Below are 20,355 nucleotides of genomic sequence, written 5' to 3' on the forward strand. Positions count from 1 at the left end.
ATGCAGAATTTTGGAAGAAAAACCCATGTGTCAACTGTCAGAAAAATACAGCCTTGAATACTTGTGCAACACAGACAAGACGGGATTGTTTTATCAACTGGTGTCAGACAAGACGACTGCCTTTAGAGGAGAAAAGTGTAAATAAGGGAAACAGTCTAAAGTACGCCTAACTGTTCTTCTTTGCACCAAAGCAAACGCTGCTGTTAAAGGTTTCAGTCAGCACAGTGATTTAGGCACCTTCTTTCCTCTGAGTTGATATCACTGAGTGATGGCCGCGTATACGTCAGAAGCAGACTTCAAATCCTCGATCAAACCCATTGGTGGTTTCTGTAAATCACTCAGAATGAGCCGGCCGTTGTGGCCAAGCGGTTCTAGGTGCGTCAGTCTGGAACCGCGAGACCGCTACGGTCGCAGGTTCGAATCCTGCCTCGGGCATGGATGTGTGTGATGTCTTTAGGTTAGTTAGGTTTAAGTAGTTCTAAGTTCTAGGGGACTGATGACCTCAGATGTTAAGTCCCATAGTGCTCATAGCCATTTGAACCATTTTGAACTCCGAATGAATTTTGGGGTAGGTCTGTAAAACAAGCCTCAAATGTTTCCTCCACTGACCACTCACCATTACAAACCAATGTTCCCCAGCTACTTTCTACCCCATTACACGACATTTAGGTTCCAAAGCAGCATTCCGCCCCCTTAATGCCAATGGCTTCGCCACAAACTACGGAAATCATGAAATAATTGTATAAATCGTCTGCTGAATAATTACTAGCAGCTTTGATGGAAACAAAGATCCCATGAGCGTTAAATTTAGTTCGGTTTGTCCAACAAAGCTCAGTACGGTGTACCAAAATTTTTATTTACTGTGTGATTATTATTTTGCCTACTATGAAATTAAGACTGTGTACAACGCCCAGTTAGGACATATAAGTATCTAATGTTTTGGTTAACCTATCTGTTAGTGCTAATATCAGCAAATATTTTAAAATGGACTGTACTTGAAACACATGTACCATGAACTGAGCAATATTTCACATCCACAAACACTGAGGACCAAATTTTTGAACAGTTTCAGGCAAGCTGCACTTCTTACAATTTTGGTAAACATTTTTGGAAACAGTGATCAATAGAGTATTATGTTTTAACTAAAAGTCAGTCTTGATCACAACACTTATGTCTCAATAACATAGTTATTGTTAATTAAAATATAAGCTGCACTTCTGTTTTCAAGAGCTCTACAGTATGGTTGAGCGGTATTAATACTACTTTAACACAGACCTAACAGCTTCAGTATGTCAGTAGCTATTATGAACACTGGTCATAAAGAATAATACCCCTTTACATGGTATTACTTTTTGAAAACTTCATTAGCAATCTTCAAACCTGTATCAATCATTGTTATTCGCATTGTGTGAAGCAGCTTTTCATGAAGGTGTGTTAACTCTATTATTGCACATATCTGTCAATATATATATCATGCAAAGCATATGTGTGTATTTGTGGGATCTACTCCCAAATCCCTGGATCGATTTCAACAAAATTTGGTATAGACACAGTAGGCCCCACGAGTAAGAAAATTGTGGGAGATACAACCTCCGAGCTGCAATAGGAGCACACATATGGGCAAAAGCGTGTGTCTTCCAGCCCCTGTCATATACTCTGCCCTGCATGACAGGCAGGTCACGTAGGTGTGATATCGGTCTGCCAAATAAACATGCATTGCAGGCCAACCTACATGTCAGAGACAAGAAATTGTTTTCCAGGGCGTGACATGTAGGATGCCTGCACGACACACATGTTGTGTTGGAGTAGTATCGGCCTTCTTCATCGATGGCTTTACATTGCAGCCTGTATGTCAGGGGCAAATATGATTCTCAAGTCCATGAAGTGTAGCCTGCCCTGCATAACAAGCATGTTGTGAGAATAGTATAGGCCTACTTTATTGAACTATGTTGCAGGGGCTACACATGCCACTGAACATGGCTGGGAACATATTAAGATGTATGGAGGAGGGGATGGACAGTGTGAGTAGGTGGAGGAAATGAACAGAGGGAGAACAGGAGGGGAAGATTCATGTGGCAGGTGGAAGGTGTAGAGGGGTAGTGGGCAGGAGGAAAAGGAAGATGGGGAGGCAGAGATGGACAGATAGATGGGGAGGAGAATATGTTCAGAGGGAGGGGGCTGTAAGATATAGATAAAGAGAGGGGAAGGAGGATGCAAAGAGACAGAATGCAAAGCACAAAACAGACCGATAGAGGTGGAAGGACAAGGTGGGCAGACAGAGGGAGGAATATGTAAATACAGAGAGGGAAGGAGGAGGTGTGTTCATTGTAAATATAAGACAGGCTATGTATGAAATTACGTATGTCCAGGATCTTCTCCCAAAATCTTGGATCGATTTCAACCAAATTTGGCTAACTAACTGCAAACTTCATTAGTATCAGCACTGTGAGATAACTCATAGCTCCAATTCAATTGAAGAAACCACCAATCAAGTTTTTTTTTCCTCTTTCATTTCTTCAGCTTCTACATTATAGGATGATCTACATGACATGTGTCTTGTGTGGGAACAGTATCGATCTGCATTATAACTTTGCACTACAGCCTACACATCACAGGCAAAGAAACTGTTTCCAAGCCTCTGCTGTGTAAGATTCTTGGCACAACATATGTGTTGAGAAGTAGTATCTGGCTGCTTTATTGACCTGATTTCAAGGGCTGTTTGTGTAGCCTTATCAAAGAGGGCAGAGGAGTGGACAGAGGTTCACAGCACTCTCCTCCAATTCTGCCCTTGGGGTGGGAAACTGCCCCTAAAGATGGAAGGGTCACCAATGATCAATGGCATAAGGATGCACAAGGCAGAAACATAATGTGTATTCACAGGAGATGTCGCCTGTAACTGAAAAGGATATCATTCTATTAGTCAGGGTGCGGAATATCAGAAGTTTAAACGTGGTAAGGAAGCTATAAAATCTGAAAAGGGAGATACTATTGTAGGTGTCAATGAAGTGAAATGGAAAGGAGCAAGGATTTGTGGTCAGATCACTATAGGGTAATATGATAGCAGCCGAAAATGGTATAACAGGTGCAGATTTCTTTAGAAATAGAAAGGTAAGGCAGAGAGTGAGTTACTGTGAGCAGTTCAGTGGCAGAATTTTTCTCATCAGAATCTACAGCAAACCAACACCGACGATGATAGTTCAGGTATATATGCCAACATCGCAAGCTGAAGATTAAGAGACAGGCAAAGTATATGCGGATATTAAACAGGCAATTCAGCACATAAAGGGAGCGGATGAAAATCTAATAGTCATTAGAGATTGGAATGAAGTTGTAGAGGAAGGAAGGGGAAGGATTACAAGAAAGGGTTACGGGAGAATATGGGCTTGGCACTAGAAATGAGAGAGGAGAAAGAATTGAGTTCTGCAGTAAATTTCAGCAAGTAACAGCGATTGCTCTGTTTAAGAATTTTGAATAGTTGGAAAAGGCTGGGAGATTCAGGAAGCTTTCAGTTACATTACATCATTGTTAGGCGGAGATTCCAAAATCAGATACTGGCTTGTGAGCCATACCCAGCAGCTGATGTAGACTCACAAATTAATAGTGATGAAAAATAGGCTGAAGTTTAAGAGACTACTCAGAAAGAAGCAATGAACAAAGAAATGGAATTCAGTACTAAGGAATGAAGACAAACACATGAAGTTCTCTGAGGATATACACTCCTGGAAATGGAAAAAAGAACACATTGACACCGGTGTGTCAGACCCACCATACTTGCTCCGGACACTGCGAGAGGGCTGTACAAGCAATGATCACACGCACGGCACAGCGGACACACCAGAAACCGCGGTGTTGGCCGTCGAATGGCGCTAGCTGCGCAGCATTTGTGCACCGCTGCCGTCAGTGTCAGCCAGTTTGCCGTGGCATACGGAGCTCCATCGCAGTCTTTAACACTGGTAGCATGCCGCGACAGCGTGGACGTGAACCGTATGTGCAGCTGACGGACTTTGAGCGAGGGCGTATAGTGGGCATGCGGGAGGCCGGGTGGACGTACCGCCGAATTGCTCAACACGTGGGGCGTGAGGTCTCCACAGTACATCGATGTTGTCGCCAGTAGTCGGCGGAAGGTGCACGTGCCCGTCGACCTGGGACCGGACCGCAGCGACGCACGGATGCACGCCAAGACCGTAGGATCCTACGCAGTGCCGTAGGGGACCGCACCGCCACTTCCCAGCAAATTAGGGACACTGTTGCTCCTGGGGTATCGGCGAGGACCATTCGCAACCGTCTCCATGAAGCTGGGCTACGGTCCCGCACACCGTTAGGCCGTCTTCCGCTCACGCCCCAACATCGTGCAGCCCGCCTCCAGTGGTGTCGCGTAAGGCGTGAATGGAGGGACGAATGGAGACGTGTCGTCTTCAGCGATGAGAGTCGCTTCTGCCTTGGTGCCAATGATGGTCGTATGCGTGTTTGGCGCCGTGCAGGTGAGCGCCACAATCATGACTGCATACGACCGAGGCACACAGGGCCAACACCCGGCATCATGGTGTGGGGAGCGATCTCCTACACTGGCCGTACACCACTGGTGATCGTCGAGGGGACACTGAATAGTGCACGGTACATCCAAACCGTCATCGAACCCATCGTTCTACCATTCCTAGACCGGCAAGGGAACTTGCTGTTCCAACAGGACAATGCACGTCCGCATGTATCCCGTGCCACCCAACGTGCTCTAGAAGGTGTAAGTCAACTACCCTGGCCAGCAAGATCTCCGGATCTGTCCCCCATTGAGCATGTTTGGGACTGGATGAAGCGTCGTCTCACGCGGTCTGCACGTCCAGCACGAACGCTGGTCCAACTGAGGCGCCAGGTGGAAATGGCATGGCAAGCCGTTCCACAGGACTACATCCAGCATCTCTACGATCGTCTCCATGGGAGAATAGCAGCCTGCATTGCTGCGAAAGGTGGATATACACTGTACTAGTGCCGACATTGTGCATGCTCTGTTGCCTGTGTCTATGTGCCTGTGGTTCTGTCAGTGTGATCATGTGATGTATCTGACCCCAGGAATGTGTCAATAAAGTTTCCCCTTCCTGGGACAATGAATTCACGGTGTTCTTATTTCAATTTCCAGGAGTGTAGATACTATGATAAGGAACAGTTCAGTAGCCAGTACAGTTGAAGTGGAAAGGACATCTCTAAAAAGGGTAGTCACAGGACTTGGAAAGAAAAATATAAGTACACAGATGATAACTGTGAAGAAACTAAGGGTAACAAGAGAAATACTTCAGCTGATTGATGAAAGAGGAAGTACAAACATGTTCAGGGAAATTCAGGAATACATAAACACAGGTCGCTTAGAAGTGAGACAAACAGGAAGTGCAGGGAAGCTAAGGCGAAATGGCTGCATTAAAAAGAAATCGAAAAAGAAATGATTGTCAGAAGGCCTGATTCAGTATACACTGATATTAAAAGTAAGGGTGACACCAATAAGAATGCAATGGGAATTCCGCTGTTAAATGGAGGGGATAGAGCATATAGGTGGAAAGAGTATACTCAACGCCTCTATGAGAGGGAGACCAGTCTGATGACGTGATAGAAAAAGAAAGAGGAGTCGATATAGAAGAGAGAGCGGATTCAATATTAGAATCAGAATTTAAAAAGGCTTTGGAAGACTTAAAATCGAACAGGGCAGAAGTGATGAATAATAGTCCGCCATAATTAGTAAAATGATTGGAAGAAGTGGCAACAATCCAACTATTCACGTTGGTGTGTAGAATGTATGAATGTGGCTATATATCACCTGACTTTCTGAAAAATATGATCCACACAATTCTGAAGACTGCAAGAGCATGCAAGTACGAGAATTATCGCACAATCAGCTTAAAACCGTATGCATTAAGTTGCTGACAAGAATAACATACAGAAGAATGGAAAGGAAAATGGAGGATATGTTAGCTAATGATCAGTTTGACTTTGGGAAAGGTAAAGGCACCACAGAGGCAGTTCTGACATTGAGTTTGATAGTGGAAGCAAGAATAAAGAAAAATCAAGACACGTTCATAGGATTTGTCGATCTGGAAAAAGTATTCTACAATGTCAGATTGTTCAAGATGTTCGAAATTCTGAGAAAATTAGGGATATACCACAGGGAAAGAAGGGTACCATACAATATCTGCAAGAGCCAAGAGGGAACAATCAGAGTGGAAGACGAATAACGGAGTGCTCGGATTGAAAAGGACGTATGACAGGGATGTAGTCTTTCGCCTCTTCTGTTCAATCTGTATATCGAAAAATCACTCACGGAAATAAAAGAAAGGTTCAAGCGTGGAATTAAAATTCAAGGTGAAAGGATTCAATGATAAGATTCGCCGATGAAATTTTTATCCTCACTGAAAGTGAAGAATTAAAGGATGGGTTGAGCAGAATCAACAGTCTAATGAGTGCAGAATGTGGATTGAGAGTAAATCGAAGAAAGACGAACGCAACGAGAAGCATCAAGAATGAGAACAACGAGGAACTTATATCTGGATTGATCATCACAAAATCCGTGAAGTGAAGAAATTCTGCTACCTAAGCAGGAAAGTAGCAGATGATGGGTGGAGCAAGGAGGACATAAAAAAACCAGATTAGCACTGACAAAAAGAGCATTCCTGGCCAAGAAAGTCTTCTATTGTCAGACGTAGGGGTTAATTTGAGGAAAAAATTTCTAGGAATGTACGCTTGGAGCACAGTATTGTATGGTAGTGAAACACAAACTGTGGGAAAACCGGCACCGAAGCGAATCGAAGCATTTGAGATGTAATGCTACAGAAGAACGTTGAAAACTAGGTGGAGTGATAAGCTAAGTAATGAGGAGGTTCTCCACAGAATCGGCGAGGATAGGATTATATGGAGAACACTGACAAGAAGAAGGAACAGGATGATAGAACATCTGTTAAGACAAAAGAGAATTACTTCTATGGTTTTAGACGGAGCTGTACAAGGTGAAAACTGCAGAGGAAGACAGCAATTGGGATACATCCAGCAAATAATTGAGTGCGTAGGTTGCAAGTGCTTCTATGAGATGAAGAGGTTGGCAGAGAAGAGGAATTCTTGGAGGGCCACATGAAACCAGTCAGAAGGCTGATGACTAAGAAAAAAAAGTGTGAATGGGTGTGGCGGGGCAAGTATGAGATGTACTGAGGAGAGGATAGAGCAGGAGCAGCAGGATAGGAAGGGAGGCAGGGACAGGAGTGGATAGCGAGACAGGGAACAAGGAGAGGAGGTATGGGGAGAAGAGGCAGGAGGAGGGGCAGAGAGAGGAGGAGGAGAAGAGACATATGGAGGTGGAGACGTAGACATCGAGGGGGATAGTGAAAAGGAGGAAATGAATACAGTATTATGGTAAGAAGGAGGTGCAGTGAGAAGGGACAAGAAGAGTTGGACAGAGAGATGGGGGCAGGAGAAGATATACACAACAAAAGGTGAGGAAGAAATGGACTAAGAGAGGGAAGGTAGGAAGAAATGAACTGGGACTGGGGTGGATGAAACGGACAAAGGGAGAACTGAGAAGAGGAGATGGACAGTGAGAGGTATGGGGGAGGAGTAGATGGATAGAGAGGAGAGGGAAGAGGAGATAGACAGAGAGCAGGGAAGAGCAGAGTGAGGGGAGCAGGAGGAGACAGGTACAGAGAGGGGACAAGAGGGGATTGGCAAAGGGAGGGGATAGGAGGGGATTGGTAGCGATTGCGGGCAGGAGTAGATGAGCAAAAGTAGGGGAACAGGAAATGAGAAGTGAAATGTGGAGGAAGAGAAAGGCACAGAAAGAGGAGAAGGGCAGAGAAGGGGGCGAGGAGGAGATGGACATACAGAGGGCAAAGAGGAAATGAGTCAGTGGGTGGGGGAGTGAGGAGAAAGTGGACAGATGGAGGAAATAGATGTTGACAGAAACGTGGGGAAAGGAGGAGATGGTCAAGGAGAGGAAAGGAGGAGATGGGTAGAGTGGAGGACGAGGGGATGGACCAAGTGTGGGGGGAGGAGGTTATGTGCAATATGTGCGACAATTACACATGCATGCGAAGCCATGGGGAAAAGGCTAATATTATAATAAACTGACAAGGCCCTCACAGTATAGCTCACACAAACTCTCAGATGCCCACTTATTTCACATTCGACATATGAAATGACATTGCCCAACATTTTTATGCGGATCTGTAGCAAATCCGTGTGTCAGGGTAGGGGTTTTCAGAAAATGGCTGGTGAGAAACAGAGAGCCAGTAAAGCAGCAATGTGCTTCGTTACAAGAATCTGCCAGTGGTGGACAACAAGCAGAGTGCAGCCTCACCATGCCGATACCCCAGCCGTGGATGTTCCTCATGTAGGTGGGCGCCTGCGTCAGCACCGTGAACAGCCCCCAGAAGCCTCCCCACTGCGTGTAGACGATCAGCCACACTTGTGGCGAGGTCAGGATGTGCTTCCAAGGCGTAGTTGGCTGCAACAACACCAGCACTCTCCTCACGTAGATGCTCAAATGGACAGCAAAAGTCATTATTCATATTTAAATACATCTTAAAATATACGCTTAAGTTAGATCATCGCCACACGGGGTGGTAGTCTGCGGCAAACAGACAATGAAACCAAGCGCTACAAAGATAGGAATTCCTAGCTCAGTCCCGGAAGTTCACATCCCCATCCGATCGCCTCAGAAGTGAGTGTAACAGAACAAAAAGATTCACTGGTTCTAAGAGCTGGTAGTGAATCCGTGTTACCCAACTGAGGACAAGAGCTGAGTGCTACATGTAGAAACATCTGCATACTTTTTCACACTTCTTCCTCGTGTAAGACATTGTCACATAAACAGTAATTTAGGGTAATAATAACAATACATAGCGTTTACAGAATTGCTGCAATGCTGTAAACATATATAACAGAAAATAATCCATTTAATCACATTAACGTATGATACACAGGACATAAAATCCCGTTTGAGTCAATTGAACATCTCATGACTTTATTGATTGTACAACACTGGTTGCCAATTATTAACACATTAACATAGACTTAGCTTACTCGTAATTTTATATATTACCTTAAGACATTGTTATGGTTTATTAATGTAGGGATGTCACCCGTAACGTATTGAGTAGAATAGGCGAAAAGATACAATTAAAATTATAATAACATATTAACACGACCTACGTTAATATTGAGACAGCAGGAAAATGTCACTGGCAGAAATAAATAAATAAATAATGTATTTCTTCCTTTTACATGGTCACTGATATCGTCCTTATGGCTCAGACAATATGTTTCGTGATTCCCTGCAGTAAAAGGAAAAAAGGTAAGCCAGTATCACCCTCCTTCATTATAATATTCCTCACATTGTTTTTACAAGTGACTTAAGTCTTGCTGTCATCATTTAAATGGAGTTATTACCAAACCAAAGGAGAGAACAACGATTCGTTACGCGAGAACTGAATCAGAGTATGAAAGGACCGAGCATAACATTCTCTGTATCTAATCTGTGGAGCTAGGAAATGATGATTTCGCTAAATACTGAATGTTGCATTATAATCCATCGATTGTTGTTACCATGTATATGCCCTCTGGTTCTGATGATCGTTCTCGGATTTCTAGAGAGAAGAGTTTCAGAATCACATTTAATAGCAAGATAGTCCATTGTGTCTTTAAAGGAAACTTCTAACTCTACACAATAATATCGTTTTAAGTGACCTAGTGAAATCTGTTCCCTGAACAAAAGCTTGGCCTTGATGGCCCTTTGCAATACTACTTACGATAAGGCTAACGCTGAAAAGATGTCTACATTTCAGTTCTAGTTTTTCGGTGGCTCTTTCCACATTCGCCACATACAACAGGAATAGAAACTGTGACTTCTTGTACTTTCTCACACTCATCCCGATACTCGTCCCGGCCCTCTGTAAGTTGTGACACTCGAAATGCTGTGCAGTCCTCTTCTCCTCCCACAGAGCGCCCGTCCTATACAGTGCACTTCACAAACCAAGTGAGATTACCTGGTGGCAAGACAATGGAATAATATTAGGAGGGACGGCAGTTGATATCCCTATCCTGTCCTCTAGATAGGTGTTCCATTGTTTTCCTAAGTCGCTTAAACTTTCCATTACCACTGGACGGAATGCGTTCCTCGAAAGATTATCAGAGAACCAGTAGGAATTTTCTGCATGTTGCTAATATGTATCGGTGTCCTATTGGTAAAAGATATCCTGCTCATGGTTTGCAGAATTCTTCTAATTATGGCTTGCACCCGTACATTCCGCTGTCTTCAAGTTTGAGTTTTAATCCTCTGCAGGTAGGCAGCCTAATCGTGTCAATTAATGGCGCACAGATTTACGTTTGCTGCGTCAAAAACAGTGTCCATACTGAACACCTATAACGTGAGCTAAAAACTTGGAGCGACTCTCCGTCCAGTGATGCGTATCTTTTTTCCGAACGCCTTGTAGTTTTTGCGCAGTCCTCTTCTGAGACTCCGAAGGTACTTATGAATAACCACGTGTGCCCCACTCCTCCCGTCATTGGAAAACGAAATGGTGGGAAATGTTTCTTCACACTGTACTTCTACCTACGACAGTAAATAAAATATACATACAATAATGTCTTCACCCTAGAAAAAAATCGGTTGTGAAGGGGTTAAGGTGAATGGTACTTCCGATTATCCTTCCCCCATCCGAGCTTGTGTTCCATCTCCAATGCCATCGTCGTCGATAGGACGTTAAACCCTAATGGTTCTTCTTTTTGTACTTCACAAGGCCCTGCGCCTGATTCCTCCTATCTCGTGCCCAGTCAGCTTCCCACAACTGATCAGCACAGCACCGTGTTTACAGATTAATCGGCTTCAGTCGTGAATATTCTCTTTAGTACTTGTTTTGTAAATAAAACCGCCTTTTCCTGCTGCAACTTAATTTATTTTTCCCAAATGCGTTTTTCTTGCTCAAAGCATCTTCAGTGGGATAGTTTGCTCTGATATGGGTTTCCTCTTATCTGGTCTGGAAGTCGCACTATCCCTTTATTACCGAAACATAGGTACAATTTTGTATTCCGAACTTTTTCACACTGTTTACCATGTTTCTCCTTTTTGTAGTGTGCTATTATTCTTTTGCCATTAGATATAGTTATTTGTTCGAACACTGTGGTTGTTAAAAGCACTCAAGAAAACCAGCTACTTCAGAACATATCATGCAAAAAATTTAATAGATATGTATTGGTAGAACAAAAGAGGGTTATTTACATAACTATTTTTATTCGCCAAACGTGTTTTGACGACGTTAGCCGTTATCAGTAGATGCCCTTTTATGTACACATACGAAATTTTGTTCCAGTATGGTTAGTGAGGCAAAAGCCGAAATGTTTGCATAGAACTAAAATTTTATTATTTTTTTAAACATATATGAGTTTCAGTTGGCACCTCCAATAACTGACAGGTTCTGCGTACTGACTGTACACAGATTTCTTAGCATTACACCATGCCATCTTGAAGTAAGTCACTTTTGTAGATTTTTGGCCTAAATTCCATTTTGCACTGGTAATGGAAACTAAAAGTCATGAGAAGATTTGCCCTAATTACGAGCACGTTGGTCTTATAGGAAATTTCATGACTGTATTATGCTCTCAATGAAACTGCACAAAAAATACTTTTCTAGCAATTACGTTTGAATTTTCGGATACTCTCAATTCAAAAGGTATTGTCAATTCAAAAGGTATTGTTTGCTACGGAGTGTACTTGTGCCAAAGCTTACTTCTCCGGTTACCGATTTGCTGTCACTAGAGAAGTACTCGACAAAAATTTACATACCTCTCGACGCGGTCGACCTAGGTTGTCGATCTTCTATTATTTCGCCGTCTCTCTCTCTCTCTCTCTCGCTCTTTCTCTATGTGTGTGTTTTGTGACTTTTTATTTTCCAGCTACTAATTAAGATGAGTTATTAGACAAGTAATAATATCGTTAATACTAGATTTTCGACGAATAGTTTCCTATTCACCATCTCGAAGAGTAGAAAGACTGTCGATAGTTTGCCGCAACACAATGGTATTCCTTAGTTAGTTACCAGAAAATATTTTATGAATGGCATTCGACAAGAATAGTTGCATTCATGGTACATTCATGTTTGTTACTTATTTTATTGTATACCGCCTTTATTATTTAAGAATTACTTACAGTAGCAGTAGGTTAACTGATAAATGCCTTATATGTTGCATTTTTCAGCAGATGCTTCTGTTAGTGAATGTTTCTTCGGTAGCGAACTGTTTGTTGTTGTTCTTCATACTATATTAAATAGAAGTTTTTAGTAGTTATTATGTCTAACATTCTCCAATGGACAATCTTGGTCTTCCGCCTTCTGAGTCCATGTATCCGGTATCTGTTAGTTGTCTCGGAATACTCTACATAAAAACTGATCGCTTTAAATGTTGACATGTAACACAGAACGTACAAAGAATACTGGCAGACTACCTTATTGACAGCAGTATCTTCTCCCAAACTGGCGTGGAGGTTTGCTAGCTCGGAGGTCGAGATACGGGGATGCTTGTGCGGGTGGTCGAAGATGAGGAGCCACCAGGCGAAGAACCAGACGGCCGCAGCCAGTGCGGTGGCGTAGAAGACGGCGGGCCACCCCAGCCAGCCAATCAGGAGGCCCGAAACAAGGAACGTCAGCGCTGCGCCCATGCTGCTGCCTGCAGCACGTGTCATCTTTGCAGTACTCTTTTGACAGGTTTCATATCGACGCTGTTCAAAGCAGAGACTTAGACAGGGGGAGGCAGTTTTAACAGCTGAACGATGCGTAGCACGCGCCTGAGCGCATCACTCGCCAGGAGGCAGCAACTTGACGTTGTCTGCAAACCCCAGCAAACGGTAACTTCAGATCCTACCATTGGCGGAAGAGAGAGACCACGTAGTAACATGTCTAGCAGAAAACAGCAGGTAGCGTGATGCGTTACTAGGTTTAGTTACTGCCGTTGGGAAAACCCAGATGGTCGACGGTTGCAGGAAGCCGGCTGTGTGAGATACCACTACGGCACGAACTGAGCCGCTGAAATATCGTTTTATGGCAGCAAAATAAAAAAAAACTAAACCAATACAGTGTCTCCCAGGAGATGATCAGTATTCAGGGAAAAAACTGAAACAAAAAAAAACCTTCATACAGGCATATGCCCTATACTGAATGGTTTCCGAAATAGAACACATTTGAGCCCAGATTACTAAACTATCGTAAAATTTACGACTGCTATAAGCGTAGGGTATAAAACACGACATTTTCTTATTAATTTGGTATTTAACATACCCTTGGAGATTTAATAACTGTAATTAACTAAAGCATAACTTATACTTTATGACTTCCTTTGAATAACATGTCGTGTAGTAAACTTCGGTAACATTTTCCCCCCTTTAGTGTTCTAGGGTTAATGTACATTTGTTTTTGGGCTAGTGGCGCAATTGCCCTAATCACTTAATTAGTCGTGATAGTACGATAAAATGGCCACCAAAATCGCCAGACCATGCGCCGTTAGACTTTTTTTATGAGGTTGGATGAAGTCTGAGGTGTACAACAGAAACGTGAATTCGCGAGGTGAACTGCTTGGCATCATGGTCGCTGCTGCCTTCATCAGGGAACGTGCAGAGGCCGTCAATCATATTCTCCCAAGGGTGCTCAAATGCATTGAAGCTGACAATGGTATATTCCAGCATTTATTGTGAACTGTACAAAGGCTGTACTGTGAAACGTACGACGATGCTTAGAGATGAATGTGTTAAAAATACGTAATTTTCCATTTATTGTTTGTAAAACGCATGTCATAATGTTGACTAACTCTTATACATGTGTGTATCTGTAAACCCGACGATATAGTAACAAACAGAAGAAAAGAAAGACGTACATTAAATATGTTATATCTCGGAAACCATTCGGAATAGGGTATATGTCCAAATGAAGTCTTATTTCAAATGACTGTTTCTATCATATCCGGGAATATCCATCATTCGTCTAGTGGCACCCAAAGTTACGCGAGTATACGGAATTAAAGAGAAAACCGAGACGACAACGCACAGCCAGAGGCGCTCTCAATACACCTACCAGAAATTAAATTATTCAATACGAAAGATTTGCAAACACATATGAATTTAGAAAATTAAGAACCCCAAAATGCCATTAGCGGTTCTGAACGTCCAATAGCATAATTTTGATATGTACAATATGTTTATATAATATACCGAAAATGAGCGTTAAGGGGAGCAATGAGAGAAGCGTTCAATGATTTTGAAAGTAAGACGTTGTCAACCGACCTGAGTCAAAACCTTAAGAGATTTTGGTCGTATGTAAAATCAGTAAGTGGGTCAAAATCATCTACTCATTCTCTCGGCGATCACACCGGCACCGAAACGAAAAATAACAGAGAGAAGGCCGAAATACTGAATTCAGTCTTCCGAAGTTATTTCACCGCGGAAGATCGTAACAGCGTCCCTCCTTTCAGTCGTCGAACGAACATCGAAATGGCAGATATTGAGATAACCGATCGCGAAAAGACTTCAGGACCTGATGAGATACCTATAAGTTTCTATAAAAATATCCGAAAGAAGTTGCTCCCCTTCTGGCAGTAATTTATTGTAGATCGCTTGAGCAACGAAAGGTACCTAACTACTGGAAAAAAGCGCCGGTCATTCCCGTTTTTAAGAAAGGCCTTAAGACAGATCCACGCAATTATAGACCTATATCGTTGACGTCAATCTATCGTAGAATTTTGGAACATGTTTTATGTTCAAGAATTATGACGTTTTTGGAAAAAGAACATCTCCTCAAAAATCAACATGGATTCCGCAAACAGAGATCCTGCGAAACTCAGCTCGCTCTGTACCTCCATGAGATCCACAGCCCAGTGGACAAGGGCGCTCAGGTTGATGCCGAGTTCCTTGATTTCAGTAAGACATTTGACACTGTCCCCCATTACCGTTCAATGACAAAAAAAAACGAGATTACGGAGTATCAGAACAGACCTGCGATTGGTTTCAAGACTTTCTTGCAGACGGAACTCAACTCGTCGCTCTTACCGGAACAAAATCGACAGATGTAAAGGTAATACCCGGAGTACCACACGGATATATATATATATATATATATATATATATATATATATATATATATATATATATATATATATATATATGATCTAGTAGAAAGCGTCGGATGCTCTAAGATAGTAAGAATTTGCTGAACGACCTGCAGAGAACTGATGAATGGTGCAGGCTCTGGCAGTTGACTCTGAACGTAAATAAATGTAACATATTGCGCATACACAGGTAACGAAATCCGCTACCGTACAGCTACACTATTGACGAAAAACAGCTGGAGACAGCGTCTAGCGTAAAATATCTAGGCGCAACTATCCAGAGCGACCTTAAGTGGAATGACCATACAAAACAGATACTGGGGAAAGCAGACACTAGACACAGATTCTTTGGAAGATTCTTAAGGAAATATAACTCATCCACGAAAGAAGTGGCTTATAAGGCGCTTGTTCGCCCGATTGTTGAGCACTGTTCATCTATCTGGGATCCCTACCAGGTAGAACTGATAGAGGAGATAGAGAAGATCCAACGAAGAGCGGCGCGTTTCGTCACAGAATCGTTTAGCTGGCGAGAGAACGTTATGGAGCTCCTAAACAAACGTTACAAGAGAGATTTACTATTGAAATTTCGGGACAGTACTTTTCAAGAGGTGTCGGACAACATTACTTCTGCCCACATACATCTCACATATTGACCACGAGGAGAAAATTCGAGAAAATAGAGCCAATAGAGAGGCTTGCCGGCAATCATTCTTCCCACGTACTATTCGCGATTGGAACAGGCTTGGAGGGATCTGATAGTGGCACCGAAAGTCTCCTCCGCCACACACCATTAGGTGGCTTGCGCAGTATGATGAAGATGTCGATATAGATTTTGATTTATAAGCCAGAATGCTCATTCCGACAATTAAAAACAAAATTTCAAATGAAATATATTGTAAATTTTAAAAGAAGAGGCATTAAGATAAGACTGCAGTAGCTATCTATAATTGTGCAAATTTCACAAGATCTAAGAATAATTAATAGCAAATTAGTGTACATAAACTAACCCACCTTTTAGATTGCAAATATTGTAAAATTACGAAAGCCGGTCAAAATATAAGGGCACTATCGGAAAGGTGGTAAAATTCTGGTCTGTGATGGTATGTCATACGTATTCTACCAGTAAGAGGAATGTATAGTTGAGAATTTGCATGACGAGATGCTGATGCTATAAATAGGTAGTGACCATGTTAGTTCAGTTTGAGACTTGATGGAGGTAGGATCTATGTTTCCATGACCAGCGAGGGGCCTACGACTTTAAGGTGATCTACATTTTTGAGAAGTCAGTTTTCGAGGACTTTTAACACTTTTAGGAGGCATACTGAGAACTTAGAAATTTTTCGGTCAACATGTCTGTGAATTTGTAAAATTCCGTGCTGCAGTCGCGTGATACTAAGAAAAGTTGCTTTAGTCACTGTTGGCCTTTGAACAAAAGTGCATGACTTGTAATATTATACTCCAGTTTCTGAAGAACTTTAACATTTGAGGATAGGTGCTAAACTTGAAAAAATTTCTATAGATAGGCAAACACACTCACTATTCAACATCAACGTGGCATGCTGCATGTAGGATTTTTTCTTAAGCAACTAAATCTGTTGTGCTGCTTAACAAACTTAAAAGATCCAATAAACTTTCTTCAATTTAAAAATAAACTAGTGACTGTTTAGACCATTATTATTTCCACCAGTGTCCACAATCCTGCCTGCAATTATTAATTTATGAAGAAGTCAGTAGAACTATTTATTGGGTGATGCAATAGGTATGCGACCATTCCCTAGATTAAAACGCAGCCAAGGAACATTAAAATCGGTCACGTGTCTGATAAACCCTACCTTGATGGGACTTCGACAGATGGCAAGTACACCGCACTGTACTGTGGAGAACAGTCTCCACGACAAAGGCTAGTTCACTTGTAAAGAGCTGGACAGGGATGGTATTGCGAGATTTTAAACAAATGTTTATTTTGCGACATGAGAACAATATTTGATAAAGGAAAGAACATCAGCCTTCAATCGTAAATGTGGATTTTATTTAAGGTACGATGCATTTTGAACCCAGAAAGTCAATCTTAAGTTGCTTCGCATTTTGTTCCAACATTCTTACATGAAAATACCCACTGGCCGTATTAAATAAATGCATTTCAGATTGAAGAAGAAATAAATGTGACTAAAATAAAACGCTTGCCACATTTCGCTTGCAGTACACATGAATTATATTCGATTTCAGTTCACACTTTCATATTTTCCGTATCTATGCAGGTTACAAAAACATCAGCATGTTTATATTTTTTAAATACACTGCCCGTCGTGTTTCGCTAAATAGGAAGGCGAGGTAAAGACGGAGTATGCTCCTGTATTGTTACAAATGGAGGGCTGCTGGTCACGCGATACACGTCTATATGCCAATCCTCTGCACTACACAACAATTAAACAATGGCCGGTACTTTCATTTGGCAATACTCCTCGCATACTATCGCTGTGAAACACTCGTTCACAATGCCGATGAGTCAAGAACTGGTCGCTTTAATTCTCTTGCTTCGTTTCTTCGTAAAAATTTAATTCAGTATGCCTTATTTGAAACTACGTCGTCTCGCACCCGCATGACGATCCGTTTATTTTCACACCTTATAACACCGCTATCAGTCGACAGATCACTTTTCTCAGAGTTTCCTAGGCAGCCTTGAGGTCCCATTTGTCTGCGACAAAGCTGTGAAGTTTCCCAGAGCTAGTATGTCAACGGTCGTGCCGACGTGGATACACTGGTTCCCAGCAGATCAGCCTCATTCGTCAGCTTCGTGATTAACTGCCTATCATTTCGTTAACGGTCACAGTTATTGTAGTACTTCAATAGCAACTAAGGTACTGTGCCAAGTTGGAATAGTTTGCAGTAAAAATTGTGATCTTTATGAATTTGCGTTTGATGTTTGTTAGGCCACATACCGCTATGTATAAAATAGAGATAACATATTGAATTTATCTTAAATTTGAGACGTTGCCTGCGTATATCGCTAATCTCAAGAAAAAGGGTTTATGTAGGGCACTCACTTTTGATTGGGTGCAAAAATGCTAGAGTGAAAGTGAAATATTCATAACATCCATCATGTGCCATAAACGTTTCGAGATACAGAAATGAATTTTTGGCAAAGGATAGCATGGGAAGTGGAATATTTTGTCGTATATATATAACGTGCGGAACTTTCCGATCTGTTGCTATATACCACTGACTACAGATTTTTTCAGTGAAATAGTGTAATTATTTTTAAGGACCTTCGATAACCCGCCAGGGTAGCCAAGAGCGCTAATGCGCTGCTTCCTGGACTCGGGCAGGAGCGCCAGCCCGTGACCGAAACCGCCCGGCGGATTAACGACAAGGGCCGGTATGCCGGCCAGCCTGGATGTAGTTTTTAGGCAATTTTCCACATCCAGCTAGGTGAATACTGGGCTGGTCCCCAGGTTACGCCTCGCAGACAGCTGGAGTACACTAATTCCGTCCCAGTGGGTTTGGGGTGACGGCAGGAAGGGCATCTGGCCACCCTCCGCAACTAACACTGCCAAATAATAGTAACAGGCCGACTGCGCATTGAAGTGGGACACAGGACCCACAAAAGAAGAAAGAAGAAGAATATTTTAAGGACGTCGATAACTCATGAAATATTAATTAATAGGGGTTTGTAACAACATAACTCAAGGAATCACTCTTTTATTTCTATACTGAGCATGAGCTTTTCATAACCTATTGATCTTTCTTACCTCACATGTCCTCAATTGTTTTATTAATAATAGACTGTTTCAGAATTCTATAGCAATTGCAACTGCATTAACATGTCACTGAGGTGAAATTGTGTAAACATCGCTGTGCTTTGGGAAAATGTGCTAATTTTAACATAGCAGCAAGAGCAACAATATACGACGCACAAGACAGGCGAAAATAAATCACTCCATCTATTCCAGCATAATCCTAAATCCATTGTGTTTTCAGTAATAAACGGTAGACTTGTCGAATTACTGGTCGTACTAGCATGACCTGTTAAAACGATCGTTTCTAGGCTCGCTATCTGTAACTTAAAAGTACTGCAAGTCAGGCGTCTGCGAGAAGGTTTCAGCTGTAGAACTACATCACCCCTGCGTGCTGTTCTGTCTGCAAGGGAGCCCACACCACTACCGTTGCTCCCTCCCCCACTACGCCTTCTGTGCAGCTAGGAGCCATGTAGAATTGTATGCACTCTACCTGCAAGGATATTTCCAGCTGTTGTTGTTGTTGTTGTTGTTGTGGTCTTCAGTCCTGAGACTGGTTTGATGCAGCTCTCCATGCTACTCTATCCTGTGCAAGCTTTATCTCCCAGTAACTACTACAACCTACATCCTTCTGAATCTGCTTAGTGTATTCATCTCTTGGTCTCCCTCTACGACTTTAACCCTCAACGCTGCCCTCCAATACTAAATTGGTGATCCCTTGATGCCTCAGAACATGTCCTACCAACCGATCCCTTCTTCTAGTCAAGTTGTGCCGCAGACTTCTCTTCTCCCCAATTCTATTCAATACCGCCTCATTAGTTATGTGATCTACCCATCTAATCTTCAGCATTCTTCTGTAGCACCACATTTCAAAAGCTTCTATTCTCTTCTTGTCCAAACTATTTATCGCCCACGTTTCACTTCCATACATGGCTACACTCCATACAAATACTTTCAGAAACGACTTCCTGACAATTAAATCTATACTCGATGTTAACAAATTTCTCTTCTTCAGAAACTCTTTCCTTGCCATTGCCAGTCTACATTTTATATCCTCCCTACTTCGACCATTATCAGTTATTTTGCTCCCCAAATAGCAAAACTTATTTACTACTTTAAGTGTCTCATTTCCTAATCTAATTCCCTCAGCATCACCTGATTTAATTCGACTATATTCCATTATCCTCGTTTTGCTTTTGTTGATGTTCATCTTATATCCTCCTTCCAAGACACTGTCCATTCCGTTCAACTGCTCTTATAAGTCCTTTGCTATCTCTGACAGAATTACAATGTCACCGGCGAACCTCAAAGTTTTTGTTTCTTCTGCATGGATTTTAATACCTACTCCGAATTTTTCTTTTGTTTCCTTTACTGCTTGCTCAATATACAGACTGAATAACATCGGGGAGAGGCTACAACCCTGTCTCACTCCCTTCCCCACCACTGCTTCCCTTTCGTGTCCCTCGACTCTTATAACTGCCATCTGGTTTCTGTACAAATTGTAAATAGT

General features: G+C 42.2%; 1 protein-coding gene across 1 annotated transcript in view; it reads right to left on the bottom strand.

Moving 5' to 3' along the window:
- The window catches only part of LOC124594266 (sialin-like), a 197,517-nt gene that overhangs the window by 69,121 nt on the left and 108,041 nt on the right, over positions 1 to 20,355 (bottom strand). Inside the window, exons 6-7 of the mRNA XM_047132629.1 lie at positions 12,464 to 12,684; positions 8,324 to 8,470 (exon numbers count right to left, since the gene is read on the bottom strand). Of these exons, the coding sequence (XP_046988585.1) occupies positions 8,324 to 8,470; positions 12,464 to 12,684 (368 nt within the window). The remainder of the gene's footprint in view (positions 1 to 8,323; positions 8,471 to 12,463; positions 12,685 to 20,355) is intronic.

Source organism: Schistocerca americana, chromosome 2 (genome assembly GCF_021461395.2).
Source record: "Schistocerca americana isolate TAMUIC-IGC-003095 chromosome 2, iqSchAmer2.1, whole genome shotgun sequence".
Lineage (NCBI taxonomy): Eukaryota > Metazoa > Arthropoda > Insecta > Orthoptera > Acrididae > Schistocerca > Schistocerca americana.